Below are 16,966 nucleotides of genomic sequence, written 5' to 3' on the forward strand. Positions count from 1 at the left end.
TATATAATATAGAAAACAACAGTTATATATAATATATAAAAATATATATTATATATAAACTGTTCACTGTATTGCTGTTGTGAATTCAAAGTGTAACACTCTTTTCTGCACTATTACTCGCAAAGATGTACCGCCTCCCTTAAACTTTGACAGCTGCTACCCTGTAAGCACTCCTTCCTGCCCCATTATTGTAAGTATTATTTATTATTGTAAAATAAATCCAAGATAGACCATCCAACATGAGATGAGAGATGGCTGCACACCTAGGTTGCTGCAGAACTCTCCCACCATGCCATCTGGGTTTGCAGTGGGGATCTGGGTAAGGCCTGTCAGAACAAGAACATCGCTGTTTTTGAGAGAAGCTTGGTCCATGGGCTGAAAAAGAACAGAGAAATATGGTTAGCAATTTTAAAAGGAACATTACCTACAAACAGTGAAGGAATAAGAGAACAAAGACATTGCTCTACGTTTAACCCATCACTGAGTTCTCTTGGGTTCTCTAAGGGATAGTCGGTCCTTAACCACTTAACCATTAGCTGCCTAAGTTGGGTGGGGACTGAAGGGAGGAGGCATAGGGAGCTCTATGGAGGGATGGACAAGTTCTGTATCTTCACTGGGGCAGTGATTATATCTTATCAGAATTCAGTTTTGTACATTTAAGATATTTGTGTTTCACCATATATACATTTTACCCCCATTAAAACAAGGTATCTTACATTTCTGTAATGCTTTCTTATTCTAAATGGTATCTCACATGTCATCAGTGGTTTCCAAGCTTTGTGTGAGTCAGAATCCCCTGGCGGGTGTGATAAAACATGGATTGCTGGGCCCACCCCCAGAGTTTCAGATTCAGATTGGGGTGGGGCCTGAGAATCCTGCATTTTCACATTCCCAGGAGATGCTGCCTTTGCTGGCCTGGGGAATCATACTTTGAGAAGCACACATTATACAATTTGATTCTCAAAGGAACTCTGAAGCACAGGAAACAAACATACGCTATGGGAATATGGAAGATGGGACTCAAAGACCTAAGGAGATTTACACTAAGTACCAGTGGCATAGAAGCCATGAAGAACCCTGGATTGGGAATTAGAAGGTCAAGTCTACTCCCAATTCCATGACCAGCCTCATGATCTCTGAGCTAGGTTTCCTGTAACATGGGACTATTTCTTGACCCAACTCCCTTAGATGCCTTCTATAAGTTTCAAAAGTTAACATCCACGATCTTCTTGTGAACTAGGAAAGCCCAGGACACACTACTCTGTGATTCTTAGGATGCTATGTTTTTATTTTTACTCACCACAGCTGGAATTTAATTTTGATTGTTTTCAAAGCATTTCAAAAAATATTAACCTTTCTAAATAAATTAAGATTAAAATAAGAAATCAAAATGAGGGCCCATGGATGGAGAAGCTGGAGAGCTCACAGGAGAGCTCAGAAAGGCTTCCATCTGTAACACATCCTTTCCTCATCTCCACTGAAAGTACCCCGTGGATCATCAGAAGAAAAAAGCTGGCAACACAGTTTACTCAGAAGGCTTCTGCCTCTTTTTTCTGTCCCACCTGATTCCGCAATAAATAAAATTCCAAATAAAGCAAAGTCTCATCATCTGTATGGTGGTCTGAGTAGCTGTGCCTTTTGAGTATTTTCCTTTCACCTTCTCTTATATGTAAGCATGGATACATGAGCTTCATTACTTTTTGAATAACATAATTTTGGTCATATGTTATAAGCAGGTTTATAACCTGAAAAATATTTCTTTAATATGGACACAGGAAAAGACCAGTGGTGGAGACAGCTGTATGTGACTAGCTTCTATTTTCTATTTGCACAAGTATATTCCAATGTATGTAAGAGAGTTTTCTCTGCTTGGGCAGAACTCGTCTATTTGTACTTCTCCAACAAATACATATGCATCCACTGTTTCCAGAGAAGAGAGGAAGGGAAGTACAGGACAGTGATTCTCAGCAGCAGAAGTCTAAGGGGCCTCGGACTGTGTCTTGTGTGCGAGTATCCACTGGAAAGAAACTTGAATGGTGACAAAGGAACCAAGTGTCAATGGGTAGCACAGTTAGCTAAATGGCAACCATTTTATATGGACCTTGTTAGAATAAGCCAGTAACAATCCTGAGAGCTGAAGGGAGATGAGGGACTTTAGAGGACCCAGGAACCTTCTGAAATGGTATATACAGTTGTGTGTAGACTTTTCTTGTTTTTTTGAGACAGCTCTGTTGCCCAGACTAGAGTGCAGTGGTGCCATCTTGGCTCAATGCAATGGAGGTTCAAGTGGTTCTGCTGCCTCAGCCTGCCGAGTGGCTGGGATTACACGTGCTTGCCACCAAGCCTGGCTAATTTTTGTATTTTTACTAGAGACAAGTTTTCACCATTTTGGCCAGGCTGGTTTTGTACTGCTGACTTCAAGTGATCTGCCTGCCTTGGCTCCCCAGAGTGCTGGAATTATGACTATAATGAGCCACCACGCCCAGCCTCTGTGTATACTTTTCCATAAATGTAACTCAGTGGTGAAACAGGGCCATGACCCCCAAAAGATTAAGAACTACTGATCCACATTTGAGGCTGCAGTGAGCTATGTTCAATCACACCACTATACTTCAGCCGGGGCAGCAGTGCAAGACTCTCTCCCTCTCAAACGACACAAAAGAACTATTGATCCAGATAAAAACATATAACACAGAGCAAACTCTGAAAACATTACCTCTTAACCTTAGCCATCAACATCTTCTTCCTTTGAAAATTAAATGACCACCAACAAACAAACAGAGGCAGTGCTACAGTACGAACGTCACTGAGTTGGAAATGTTGTAAGATACCTCATGATCAGGTCAGACTGGATGTTGGTAATTTTAGCCCTTAACTCAGAGACATTTCTCGTTGATTCCCAGGGCTACTGTGAAGAAGCAGGCTTAAAAGGCTTTTAGTGACACTCTCCAAACCAAGCTGATGCCTCAGACATCTCCATTTCACCACCAAAGGGCAAATGTATAGATTACACGTGTCAATGACCACTTACCAAGTGCTGCAAAGGGGAACATTTTGCTCAAACACACACACAAAGAAAAACCCATCTTGTCCAAGTACCAACTAAAAATACCTTATAAAGTTGACAGTTACGAACAACTGATTTTTTTTCTTGGTCACTTTGCAAGTTGGAGACCCCTGGCCAGTGACGCCTCACCCTGGCCTCACTCAGCCACAGAGTGTGCCGCAGCTTATCTGTTATTGCTCATACCTGTGTTCAGTGGTTCCCGAGCTCTTGTACAGCACCCAAGAAGAGTGAGAATACACTGAACATTGAAGGGTGAGGAGGGCAAAGAAGAATTTTATTGAGCAACAGAACAGCTATCAGTAGAGAGGGGATGTGGGGGGTGGTCCCCTGCCCCTGCAGTCAGGTGGTTCTCTCTTATTGACTGGGTCTGGGGTCTTTACAAGCAGAGGATGGGGCATGCATGCTGACTGGTTTGTGAGCATGCAAAAAAGGTTAAAGCAAAGACACCACTAAAAGGTGGATATCACAGTATAGAAAACCAATTAGGAAAGGGTAGGTATATGTAAAAGAGGTGAAGGGTGGGGATCAATCGGGGGAAAAGTGCACCAAACAGGAAGACAGATTCTCAATCTGGTCCAAAGATTTAACTCGTAGCTTGGCTTTCAGGCTTGAAACTGTCTTCCAATTGGAGGTAGGGTTTCACTGGGTACCCACTCCTGTCTATCCAGGCATTTGGCTGCCTCCTGTTGCTATCACAAACCTGAGGAATAATATTTTGATAAACCCCAAGCCTAAGGGGGCTGTGGCCATCGTATCAGGCCTCTGATGCTTCATTTTGATTGAATGCATGGCACAAGGCATGAGAAGAAGAAGACGTGGTCCCTAGAAGCATATAATCCAGTTGAAGAAAACATTTATGCATAATTTTTAAAAAATGATTTTTCAAAAAGCCACAGAAAGTATAATGCAAATTTTAAGAGTTTGCACTGAGTATACAAATGCCAAGAGGAAGGCACACTAGCCAGCTGCACCAGGCCAGGTGAGGTCAGTATACATGGCTTTTTGGCAGATGATGTTTTGCTCCAGTTCTCTTTTCTTCTTTGGCTAAGGAACTTAAGACTCAGTTTCAAGAGCCTGGGTCACTCACTGCCTTTGGAACATCTCCCAGACATCTCTCCCTTCCCCTATACCAAGCTGTCCCTTTAACATGTGCCCTGGGGCATCTAACACTTTCCATCCCAGCGCGGATCACTCCAAACTTAAAGTACTATTTACTTGTCTGTGTCCCTACGGGACTCTGAAGCTCCGTGAAGGAAAGAACTTTGTTTCCCCATTGTCTAGCAAAATGCCTGGCAGACAGCATTTACTACACAAACATTTGCTGAACAGACAAATACAAAAAAACAACACGGTCTGGTAGGAAACATGAGAATTTCATATCGGAAGGAGTGCAGTGGGAGCCAGGAAGGTGAGAGGAAGCACTGCCCACTGCAGGAGGGGCAGAGGACATGGGCAGGGGAAGGCAGAGTGCAGACACCAAATGAATCTATTTGGCCAGGATGGAAAGTGTACTTTGGGCCAGAGAAAGGAGTCAGGTAAAGACAACGCAATTGGTAAGGGGCCAAAAAGGTCAGCATCATGCCCACTGACAGAGTGGGCAGTGAGCAGCCAACAGTCTGAAGCAGCAAATGACATTCTGGTAACAGTAATTAGGAGATTTTACTAAAGGAAGTCAGTGAGAGCAAACAGAGAAAATTTTTAAGGCCCGGGTAGCAGTCCAGACACAGAGAAACAAATTATATAACGTCACGGCAGGTGAGGAGATGGAAGCAGCAGATCCACTCGACTGATCACCTGCACCCTGGAGAAAAGTTCCGTATGTAAACACCTTCTCCCCCATTATAACTTCTGTAAATTTCATGTTTCTTCTATGGCCTCACATACTCTGTTCCCACAAGTTGGGGTTTAGAAATATCCTTAACTACATGAGGTAATGAATGAACAACTAAACAAATGCACATAAATGGTATATATTATTTCTGAAAGGAGGAAATATTCTGCAGAGAGAAGCTGTACAGCTAGGTAACACAAACAAGATAGCAGGTTTGGAAGGAAACAGATGGAGGGCCAGCGAATTGTCTGGTCTCCTGCTCCTTGCTTCATGGGATCAACCTCCAACTGATCCATGGACTATTAGCAGCTCAGCTTCCCTGCTGCCCTTGCCACCAAATATATTAGGCTTGGCTTTTACTGTAGAGCTTCCAGACCAAAGCATAGTACTGCAGAAACAGCAAAACATTTGGGGAAATTCAGGGGGAAGAAAACAATACAAAAAACAAAACAAATCTACCAGCAACTGCCTTAGTTCTTAAAAATTCGACTCAGCTGGGCACTGTGGCTCATGCCTGTAATCCCAGAACTTTGGGAGGCTCAGGCAGGTGGATCACTTGAGCCCAGGAGTTCGAAACCAGCCTGGGCAACATGGCAAAATCCCAATTCCACAAAAAACACAAAAAAATTGGCTAGGCATGGTGGTGTCTGCCTATACTTCTAGCTATTGAGAACGCTGAGATGGGAGACTCTCTTAAGCCAAGGAGGCAGAAGCTGCAGTGAGCTGAGATCCTGCCCGTGCACTCCAGTCTGAGTGACAGAGGACTCCATGTAAAACACACACACACACACACACACACACACACACACACACACACTGATTCAAGAAATCTAAATTTAAGATTATCTTCTTTAGATTTAAGAGAAGAAACTGCATCGATTACTGCCACAGTCTTTACTTGTTTATTTATTTGTGTTCTTGAGACAGAATCTTGCTCTATTGCTCAGATTGGAGTGATCTCAGCTCATTGCAGCCTCAACCTGCTTGCACTCAAGTGAGACTTCCAACTCAGCTACCCAAGTAGCTGGGACCACAGGCGCGTGCCATCATGGCCAGCTAATTTCTGTATTTTTCATAGAGATGGAGTTTTGCCATGTTGCCCAGGCTGGTATCGAACTCCTGGGCTGAAGTGATCCTCCTGTCTCAACCTCCAAAAGTACTGGGTTTACAAGTGTGAGCCACCGGGTCCGACCAGTGCCAGAGTCTTTAAGATCCCAAGAAAATGAGCCAATAGGAGATTCCCCTGCCCTTAAAAGGGAAAAGGATCATGAAATGTACAGGGGCAGGAAATGTGCAAGCTCTAGGAGACCTTCTCATAAGCCAACCACCGCCTTCTACCCCCATGGATAAGAACAAATTCCCACAGCGAAGAATAAAACATCATAAGCTCAGGGAATGACTGGGTGGAAAAGGCCAATTCATTTTTTCTTTATTTTTATTTATTTATTTATTTTTTTCTTTGACACCACCACATCGATCGGAAAAATTCATTTTCTTTTATGTCATTTCTTAAAAAAATTCTTTCCAAACTCTAAGCCAGAGATTCTTAACCTGATAAATAACAATGGGCTTCTGAGGACTCCATAAACTCAGGGTATCCAGAAATAAAAAGCAAAGTCTGCGTCAATGTACATATATGTTTTATTACTTTCTTTGGAGTAGTTTTCATCAAATTCTTACTATCAGGCTTTTAGTTAATGACCCAGAAAATGTTAAGAACCACTGTTCTAAGGCAGATATCCCCCTGTGGAACCCTTGCTTTCAAATCATCTATCCTCTCCTCCTCCCTCATAGCCCCAGGAGCCTTAGAAACCAGAGAACCACGTGTCTTAGCTTCAAGGTCAAAAGTTATAAGGGAAGGAAACAGCCCATTGACTGGCTGTGCTTCATTTTCCAAATTTATTCCAGGCCAGAGACCAAAGTGTTGGAGAGTCTTCAAGGCCTTCAGGTGAGAGCTAAAGGGGTAGGATGGATACTTTTCCAGGTCTCTTTTGTGGTCAGAAGGATGAGAAAAGATAATAAACTACACCTAAACACAAATGAAAACATACGGCCGAGAGTAATAATAAAATACTCTACCATGCCCTACCATTTTCCATACTTCAAATCTTAGCCTTGTAAGAACATCAATGTCACATACTATCAGAAACTAACCAGGCCAGGAGTGGTGGCTCATACCTGTAATCTCAGCACTTTGGGAGGCTGAGGTGGGTGAATCACTTGAACCCATGAGTTTGCGACCAGCCTGGGCAATGTGGCAAAACCCTGTTTCTACAAAAAACAAACAAACAAACAAAAAAAAGAAACAGGTGTGCTGGTGCACTGTAGTCTCAGCTACTTAAGAGGCTAAGGTGGGAGGATCATCTGAGCCTGGAGAGTCTGAGGTTGGAGTAAGCCATGACCGTGCCACTGCAATCCAACCTGGGCAACAGAATGAGACTGTTTCAAGAGAAAAATAAATAATAAAACTAAGCCCTAACGTCTAGGTATATGTAGCTTTTGCTATACTATGCTGGGGAATTGCACATCTAAAACTCAAGTGTACCCCTGAAGTGAGGCAGAAGAGCCAAGAAGCTATTGAAATAACAGGACTATTACGTTGCCTTTTCAAACCAACATAATACAAACGTAGTATTCAAATACAGGTTCACAAGCCACAAGTAAATCCATTAATTTGATTTCCAGGGCCAGAAAGGCCACGGCTCCAGTAATCAGAAGTGCTTGCTAGTTACTGCCAATACATTCATGGGATCTTTCCAACAGGTGCTGGTTGTTTTGTCCTATTAGTATTATCACTTTTAATCTGTGCCCTGAACCCTCTTTCTGGGCAGACTGTACAACTGTTTGAAATAAGACTTTTTTTTCAGGAAAAAAAGCTTGAAGCCATTAAATGTCTAACAGTGAGAGAGAGTTAAACATTTCATGGTATGGCCACATGACAGACCACCAGGCAGATATCAAATGTCATGTGGTAGAATCTACAATGACTTAAGGAAACTTCACTCTACAGTTCATCAGAAAGAGTAGAAAAGCAGGCTGCAAATAGCTCTTAATGTTAGGATTTGTATAATTTTTAAGCTCTTCTCTGAGATTTTTTATTTTCCAAAATTACAATAAATACAAATTAAAATTTTCTAATCAGAAATAGAAGAAAATAGTATTATTTCAAAGTAAGGCATCTGTTATGGCTCCTGACAAGACCACACATAGGCATGAGCTGCTGGCATGCTCCCAGAATCTATTTTTATGTTTATTTATTTATTTAGAGACAGGGTCTCGCTCTGTTGCCCAGGCTGGGACACACTGGTGCAGTCACAGTTCACTGTAGCCTAACCTCCCTGACTCAAGTGATCCTCCCACCTCAGCATCCCAAGTAGCTGGGACCAGAGGCGTGTGCCACCCAGCCTCTTTTTTGATTTTTTGTAGAGACGGGATCCCACTGTGTTGTCCAAGCTGGTCTCAAACACTCGAGCTCCAGCGATCCTCCCACCTTGGCCTCCCAAGGTGCTGGGATTATAGGCATGAGTGCTCTGCCACACTCCCAGAATGTAAACTGAGGTACAGAGGTGCTCAGAAGGACAGCTGACAAATTTGCGAAACTAAACCAAAACTGGAACAAATTCCTGGGGAAACTGAGGGTCTTGGAATGGGGACAAATAGGCAGGCAAACGCGTCTACTGCAGGTGAAGGACAGGTTGGGTAAAAACCCTTTGTCCTTTTTTCTTTCCTCCATATTACAGTTGGCAGATTGTGGCCAGTTCCAGCCTCCTGTGAGGATGAAAATGCCAGAACAGCAGGATGGAGGTTCACAGACCACCCCAACACTCCTTGCCTGTTCCCTCACACCACAAGGGCAAAATGGTGACAAATCAGGGAGATGCATTCAGGAGAAACAATGTCTGAAGCAGAGGCATGAGAGGAGGGTCCCTGTGGATGAAGCAAGAGCTTCCAGGGAATCGAACAAGACCACTGAGGAAAGCAGCATCTACTACTCATGGTGAGCTAAAACCTGTCCTTAAACCTGTGGGAGAATTAGTGAACCAGACATAGTAGGAATATATGTATTAAAATGTCCCCTAAAATACACACAGGGGGATTAAAATGAGCAAGTATAAAGAGAAACAACCAGAAATACTGTGAACAAAAGTATAACTGTGGAAATGAAGAGTTGAATACACAGGCTGAGGAGCAAGAATGCATTCAGGAGCTGGCAGATTTTTTTCCGGAGGTTTCATGAAGTAGACAGGAAATACACAAGGAAAGAGATGTGTCAGGATCTATATACTAGAAATTCCATAAAAAGAAAACCAGGAGTAAGTAATTTAAGAAATGACTAAGAATTTTTTTAAGTTAAAGGAGATTGGAAGACCTCACAGATACCACACTAACAGGAAAAACACACTGAAGAGAAATCACTGTAAAACTTACAAATATTAATGTGAAAATTCTAAAAGCAGATATCCCATATAATGGAACACAAATCTAAACGGTGTCAGAGTTCTTAATGACACCAAGAGATACAAGTGGAAAATGAAGTCATATTTCAAAAGCCTTATCATGTCAAAGTTTTTTGCCTTCAATTTTTAATCCGTCCAAGCTATCATTTAAACATGAGAAAAAAATTAAAGATATTCTTAGTAATTCAAGGCCAAAAGCTTACCACTTCAAGACCGCCTAGATTCCCATTCCTCAAGCATTCCTGGAAAAAGAAAAGTCAATCTAGCAGGATGTTATGAGATCCTGTATGTGGAAAGTAAGGTTGAAAAACTTACAAAGTATCTCAATGAAGATCACCGTTATTGCAATAAGGAATATATTCACCATCCTATGTATATTGCAAATGACCCAGAACTAAAATCTTAGATGGTTTCACCATGGTGGGCACGGGGTATGGTGTGCAAAGGAAAGGAGAAAGATGGGGGAGACAAGAGGACAGTGTGGCTTTGCAGGGAAAGATACAGACACTGATAACTAAGATAGCAACAGAAAAAATAAACCAAGAGGCCGGGCGTGGTGGTGCACACTTGTAATCCCAGCACTTTGGGAGGCCGAGGGGGGCAGATCACAAGGTCAAGAGATGGAGACCATCCTGGTCAACATGGTGAAACCCCATCTCTACGGAAAATACAAAAATTAGCTGGGCGTGGTGGCGCATGCCTGTAGTCTCAGCTACTTAGGAGGCTGAGGCAGGAGAATCGTTTGAACCTGGGAGGCGGAGGTTGCAGTGAGCTGAGATCATGCCACTGCATTCCAGCCTGGTGACAGGGCGAAACTCCATCTCAAAGAAAAAAAAATAACACAGAAGAATAAAAATAAAATGTGAATTTTCACACATACAGAAGGAAATTTACCCTTCTAAAGGAAGGCAAAAAAGGACTGGGGAAAGAATGAACTAAAAACATGAAAGAAGACAGCAGAACTACAACAGTCATTACAAGAAACATAAACAGGCTCACCAACCAAGAGACACTAGATTTAAAAAAATCCTAGCCAAGCACAGTGTCTCATGCCTGTAATCCCAACACTTTGGGAGGCCAAAGGTAGATGGATCACTTGAGCCCAGGAGTTTGAGATCAGCATGGGCAATATAAGGAGACCCTGTCTCTACATGGTGGCATGTGCCTGTATGTAGTCTCAGCTACTTGGGAGGCTAAGGTGGGAGGACTGCTTGAACTCCAAAGGCAGAGGCTGCAGTGAGCTGAGACTGTGCCACTGTACTCTAGCCTGAGTGACAGAGCCAGACCTTGCCTAAAAAAAACAAAAAAGAAAAGAAAAACAAAAAACAGGCACATATGAAATGGGAAAAAGTCTCTTGGCTTTTGATGCAGTTTTTATAGAAAAAAAAAAAAAAAAGAAAGCATTGAAGCATCCTGATAAAAAAGAATAACTAATCAATAAAATACAATGATCATGACTATATAGACTCCTGAGTATACAGCTTATAAATATGAAAAGTAAAAACTGGTAAAACTACAGGGAGAAATAAATAAATCAACAAGTAACATACTCTTTTCAGAAATCAGTAGCTAAGCAAAGATAAAAGACTTGAATGACGCAAAAAACTCAAATACATAAAGAAAAATTTTACCCAACAGTGAATACACATTCTTTTTCAAGACACGTAGAACATTTACAAAAATAGATTGTGCTTCAAAGGAAGCCTAATCAAATTTCAGTCCATCAGGATATGTTTATTATAATGCAGAAGATTAGAATTCTGAAACATATCCTTAAAAAAAGTTCCTCTAATCCTATGTCTAATCAGACTGAATGGACTAGAAACAACCAAACAAACTATAAAATAACCTTTGGGTATTGAAATCATGAACATTATAAAGAATATTATGGCATACTTAGAGATGAATGACAAAGCACTGCATCTAAAAAATGCAACAGAGTAAAATTATACTAAGACAGAAACTGGTTGCTTTAAACACATTTATGGAAAACCAAAGACTGAAACACACTTGGTAAGTATTCAAATAAACAGAGTAAATCCGAAGGAAGGAAGGAAGAAAGAAAGGAAATAAAGGGCAGAACAGAGGATGCAAATACTACAAAACAATTAAAACCAAAAACTTATTTTTTGACTAAAATCAATAATATAGACAAACCTCTGGCAAATCTGATCAAGATGGTGAAAATAAACTTTAGAATGAAAAGACTTATACAAAAAGGTTAAACAAATAGAAGAGGATTATAAATAACTTTATGCCTCTGATTTTGAAAATCTAGGCAAAAAGGACAAACCTCTGCCAAAATTCTGGCACCATTTTGGCCCAGAAAATATAATTCAGTAACAGTAACCCACGTCCAGACAGTTTTATGGAACATTTGACCAAGCTTTCAGGAAAAGTTAATCCCTATCTTGTGTTTTTTATTCTGACATTAGAAAAAGAGGGAAAGGCTCCCAAATCACTTTATGAGACTAACGTACCTTAGTTTCCAACAAATGAAGATAGAAGAAAATAATACATAGACTCATTTTCCACCTATGACTATAGATTATAAACTTCAATGAAATACTCACCAACTGATTCCTGGAGAGTATTTTAAAAAGAATAGACTGTAATCAAGCAAGATTTACCCCAGGAATACAGGATGGTTAAATGTGAGAAAAGCCAACACTACAATCTGCTACATTCATGGTCTCAAAGGAGAAAAATCAAAGTTGCTCTCACATGCTCAAAAGCATCCGATAAGGTAAAACACTTACGTCTGACTTTTAAAAAATCAGAAAGTTGGGAATAAAGGAGACACTCCTTAACTCGACAAATAAAAATGGTGCAGTAAGCCTGATGTTTAACGAACAAACTACAAAAGCTTTCCTTTCAGTCTTACACAAGACAAGGATGTCCACTATCACCACTGCTGTGCAACCCAGTGTAACAGGGCTCAGTCACAGGATGAGAAAAAGGAATAAAAAATATAAAGGTTAGAAGAGAGGTGAGAAAAGTGTTACTTCTTTGGAAGATAGTATCAATAGATAAATATTAGAATTAAGAGAATTCAGCATGGTTGCTAAATATCAAATCAATTAAAAAACTGATTATAAAAAATATAAAATCAAATAAAAAAATACTGAGACCCCGTGCTCAGTAAAGGCTACCTCTCTTCCTCTTCATGTGGGAGGCTACACTTTTGGGCCTCAACTTTCCTTTAACGCAACCATTCTTACACAATACTATTTTTCTCCCTTCCACTGTCTGTTGGTAAAAGTTCCCTATGGCACAGTCTTTGGCTCTCAGCCCTTTATTTAGATTTTTTTTTTTTTTGGTGAGATGGAGTATCTCTCTGTCGCCCAGGCTGGTGTGCAATGTCGTGATCTTGGCTCACTGCAACTTCCACCTCCCAGGTTCAAGCAATTCTCCTGCCTCAGCCTCCCAAGTAGCTGGGATTACAGGTGCACACCACTATGCCTGGCTCATTTTTGTATTTTTAGTAGAGACAGGGTTTCACCATGTGGGTCAGGCTGGTCTCGAACTCCTGACTTCCAGATCCGCCTGCCCTGGCCTCCCAAAGTGCTGGGATTACAGGCGTGAGCCACCACGCCCAGCCTATTTAGATTTTAAAACTGTGACAGCCCTCCAGTTTGTCTCCAGACTTGCCTTCACATCACAGTTCCAGCTGGATATTTCCATCTGTCTAATGTTCTCCCAAATTCACCTTCATGAAACCCACTCCCTCTTCTGCAACAAATGGCCCTCTGCCAACTCTTCCTTGTTAACTGCATTAGTGGTCATTAATGGCATTCTCAATGTCATGTGGACATGAGATCTCTTTTATTCTTCCTTTTCTGAAGATAGTGGGAATTCAACAAATGTTTCTTGAATTAAAGACCCCCCCAATGTTTTCTTTAACTCTTTTCTCCATTCTTACTGCCTCTGGCTTAATCCAAAGCCTTATTTCCCTGTGTTTATCAGGATTCTACAGCAGCCTGTGATATTCTTCCTAGTTAGTAGAGATTCCACTCAAGTAGACCAGTGACTAGCAAACTTTGCTGTAACATTTAAAGTAGAATTCGGCCATTATAATGCTTTTTTTTTTTTTTTTTTTTGAGACAGGGTCTTGCTCTGTTGCCCAGGCTAGAGTGCAATGGCACAAACATGGCTCACTGCAACCTCAACCTCCTGAGCTGAAGTATTCCTCATGTCTCAGCCTCTGGAACAGCTGGGACCACAGGCACACGCCGCTACGCCTGGCTAATTGTTTTGTTTTGTTTTTTTACTTTCTGTAGAGATGGGATCTTGCTATGTTGCCCAGGCTAGTCTTGAATTCCTGGGCTCAAGCAGTTATCTTGCCTTGGCCTCCCAAAATGCTGTGATTACAGGCATGAGCCACCATGTGCATACTGAGCCATAAACAATCCATAAACAAATGGGCATGGCTGTACTTAAAATACTATATGCTAAAACAGGTGGCATGTCGCACATAGTGCCTAGTCCACAATTTGCTAACATCTGCATTAAACTATCAAGTTTTTCAAACCAAAACTTTTCTCATCCTTGCTAATTCAATACAGAATCCAATTACGTGGATAGAGAAAAATCTGTTTTTTTCTTTTTTACATGTAACACAGGTTGCCAGCTACAAGTTAAAATTAATTACTTAAGTACGTTGCTCATTACTTTCAAGACCTTATTTTCCCTTTAAATTTATAGACCTTGTAAGAATAATTTACTGGAAATTACATCAATAGTACTGTAAAGGCTTTGAACTAAATAGGACAAAGTGGAAGAGTTGGCAGCCAAGTCATCCTTCTGTCTTTTATGGAAGAACTGAGGGAATGACAGAAGCTGCCAATAAAAAATTCTGATTTAATGAAGCAGATGATGGTGACATTGATGGGCTTTCGATTTCAATAAGCAGGAAAGGCCCAGAATTCTGCTAGATGCAGGAAAAAATAGCAACATCCCCTCTAGACCTTGAGATGAAACTTGGTTATAAAAGAAGGTATGAAGAAACAATGCAGAATGGCAGCTCAGAACATCCTGCTGTTCCCGACTAGAGCACAGCATGCTTCTCCCTGTATTAAAATGGGGGTCTGCTAATTACTGACTTAGCCATTCCATAACGTGTACATGTATCAAGACATCATGAATACCATAAATGTATACAATTTTTATTTGTAATTAAAAAATGAATAGTTTCTTTCTTTCCTTGCTGGGCTCCTATGTTTGAGGAACATGGTGAATGCTCCTCAAAACCACTGGACTTTGTGTAAGAAGCACGGTCTGCACCAGCCCCACAGAGTGACACGGTACAAGAAGGGTAAGGATGATCTGTATGCTGAGGGAAAGCGGCTGAATGGCAGGAAGGAGTGGCTATGTAGGCAGACCAAGCCAATCCGGAAAAAGGCTAAAATTACAAACGAGATTATGCTAAGGCCGAAGTGTTGGGCCCAACTGCAGAGATATAAGAGAATGCTGGCTGCTAAGAGATGCAACCATTTTTAACTGGGAAGGGATGAAAAGAGGAAAGGCCAAGCGATCCAGTTCTTAGCTTCATCTTTGGTTTTATTATGAAGGCAATAAAAGTTTGAGGTTATGTTAAAAAATGAATAATAGGCCAGGTGTGGTGGCTGTAGTCCTAGCTACTTGGGAGGACTGCCTGAGCCCAGGAGTTTGAGATTACAGTGAGCTATGACTGCACCACTGCACTCCAGTCTGGGTGACAGAACAAGATCTTCTCTCTATGTAAACAGATATAGGTAGATAAATAAATAGAATATGGACTTCCACAAGTTACTTAATGTATCTATATACCCATTCAACAGTTAACTAATGTCCTCCACTCCCTATTATAAACAGAAACAACCAACATTCAGGAAATGAACAGTAACTAATTTATAAATATCTAAAGGAGTAAGTATCACATTCATAAGCATGTTTATGTGTACTAGGCTTCTTGTCAAATATGACTTCAATGAACAACTTAAAGCCTTCCAATAGTTTCCCTCTCCACATTAAAATAAAACAAAAATTCCTCCCCATAGCCTGCTGGCACTTAGATGACATGGTGTCTGCCACTCTCTTGACCTCACTGCTAACCTCCATGCTGCAACCACAATGGCCTTCTCTGCCCTCAAACATGCCCAGACTGTTCTTGCTTCAGGGGCCCTTCACTGGCCATCCATTTGTAATACAAACACTCACAGCTTCACATGGCTAATTTCTCTGTTTTTCTTTTTTCTGTGATGGAGTCTTCCTCTGTCACCCAGGCTGGGTGCAATGGCCCAATCTCAGTTCACTGCAACCTCTGTCTCCCAAGTTCAAGTGATTCTCCTGCCTCAGCCTTCCAAGTAGCTGGGATTACAGGTACACATCATCACACCCAACTAATTTTATTTACAGTAGAGACGGGGTTTCACGATATTGGCCAGGTTGGTCTTGAACTCCTGACTTAAAGTGATCGACTTGTCTTGGCCTCCCAAAGTGTTGGGATTACAGGCATGAGCTACCATGCTTGGCCTTTTTTGCCTTTCCCTGGGACAGAATCTCACTCTGTCACCCAGACTGGAGTGCAGCGGTGCAATCTTAGCTGACTACAGCCTCTGCCTCCCAGGCTCAAGTGATCCTTCTGCCTTGGCTTTCCGAATAGCTAGGCCCACAGTGTGTGCCACCATACCCAGCTAGTTTTTCTACTTTTTGTAGAGACAGGGGTTCACCATATTGCCCAGGCTGGTCTTGAACTCCTAGGCTCAAGCAATTCTCCCACTTCGGCTTCTCAAAGTGCTGGGATTACCGGTGTGAGCCGCTGCTGACAGGCCTTATTTTTCCAGGTCTCACAAGTGAGATTGTCCCATTGGCTTTCCTGGGCACCCAATCTAAACCAGTGTCTATCACTCTGAAAACCACCCTGCTTTAATGTTTTCAGTACTCATATCACAATCGGAAATGACCATGCAGTTTGTTTACTTCCTATACACCATGCTCTCCCCAACATCGTCAACTCCCTACAACATAAGCTCCATGAGCAGGGGCTCCCCAATACCTATATGTGTGTATGACACTTCACACTTGGCCCTTGGGAATAATTTTAAATAGCTAATATTTGCTGAGTAAATGCATAACCGTCTGTGTCCCACATCACGCTGTGGTCTTTGGAAGAACTGGGGGATTTCAGAATCCTAGGAGTGGCCCTCAAGGTCAGGACTATTTCAGAGAAACCTGTAGGTTGAAATGCTGGGACTTGAATAGTCTACCTTGGCTAGACAGTATCTGCAGAAAACCAAATTGGGAAGATTTTTAAATGGTTGATGGTACACTGGATACATTCCGAATTTGAGTTAAGAAACCAAAAAGCTGAGTTGCTAGAAGAGAATTTAGAACTACCTGGGGGTGTGTGGTAAGCAAGGAGGATCCAGAGACGTAAGACACCTTCTCATAATGAGACTGGATGATCCAGTTGGAGCTCCCAAGGGCATAGCCTGAGCTCAGAGGAGTCACCTGGACCGCACCAAAAAGCTCCTAAAATAGAACCACAGTAAGAACACACAATGAGCTTACAGAGTCACACCAGGTAATTCTGCAGAAAAAAACAACATAAATATCCTCAGTTTAAAAACA

At 41.6% G+C, this 16,966-nt stretch overlaps 1 protein-coding gene across 2 annotated transcripts in view; it reads right to left on the reverse strand.

The window, feature by feature from the left end:
- The window catches only part of INTS9 (integrator complex subunit 9), a 122,660-nt gene that overhangs the window by 29,090 nt on the left and 76,604 nt on the right, over positions 1 to 16,966 (reverse strand). For both annotated transcript variants that reach the window (XM_032265376.1, XM_032265377.1), the window contains 2 exons: positions 16,733 to 16,867; positions 264 to 375 (listed from right to left, as the gene is read on the reverse strand). In XM_032265376.1, coding sequence (XP_032121267.1) covers positions 264 to 375; positions 16,733 to 16,867 — 247 coding nt within the window. The remainder of the gene's footprint in view (positions 1 to 263; positions 376 to 16,732; positions 16,868 to 16,966) is intronic.

This window comes from Sapajus apella, unplaced genomic scaffold (assembly GCF_009761245.1).
Source record: "Sapajus apella isolate SASKATOON/1434 unplaced genomic scaffold, GSC_monkey_1.0 scaffold150, whole genome shotgun sequence".
Classification (NCBI taxonomy): domain Eukaryota; kingdom Metazoa; phylum Chordata; class Mammalia; order Primates; family Cebidae; genus Sapajus; species Sapajus apella.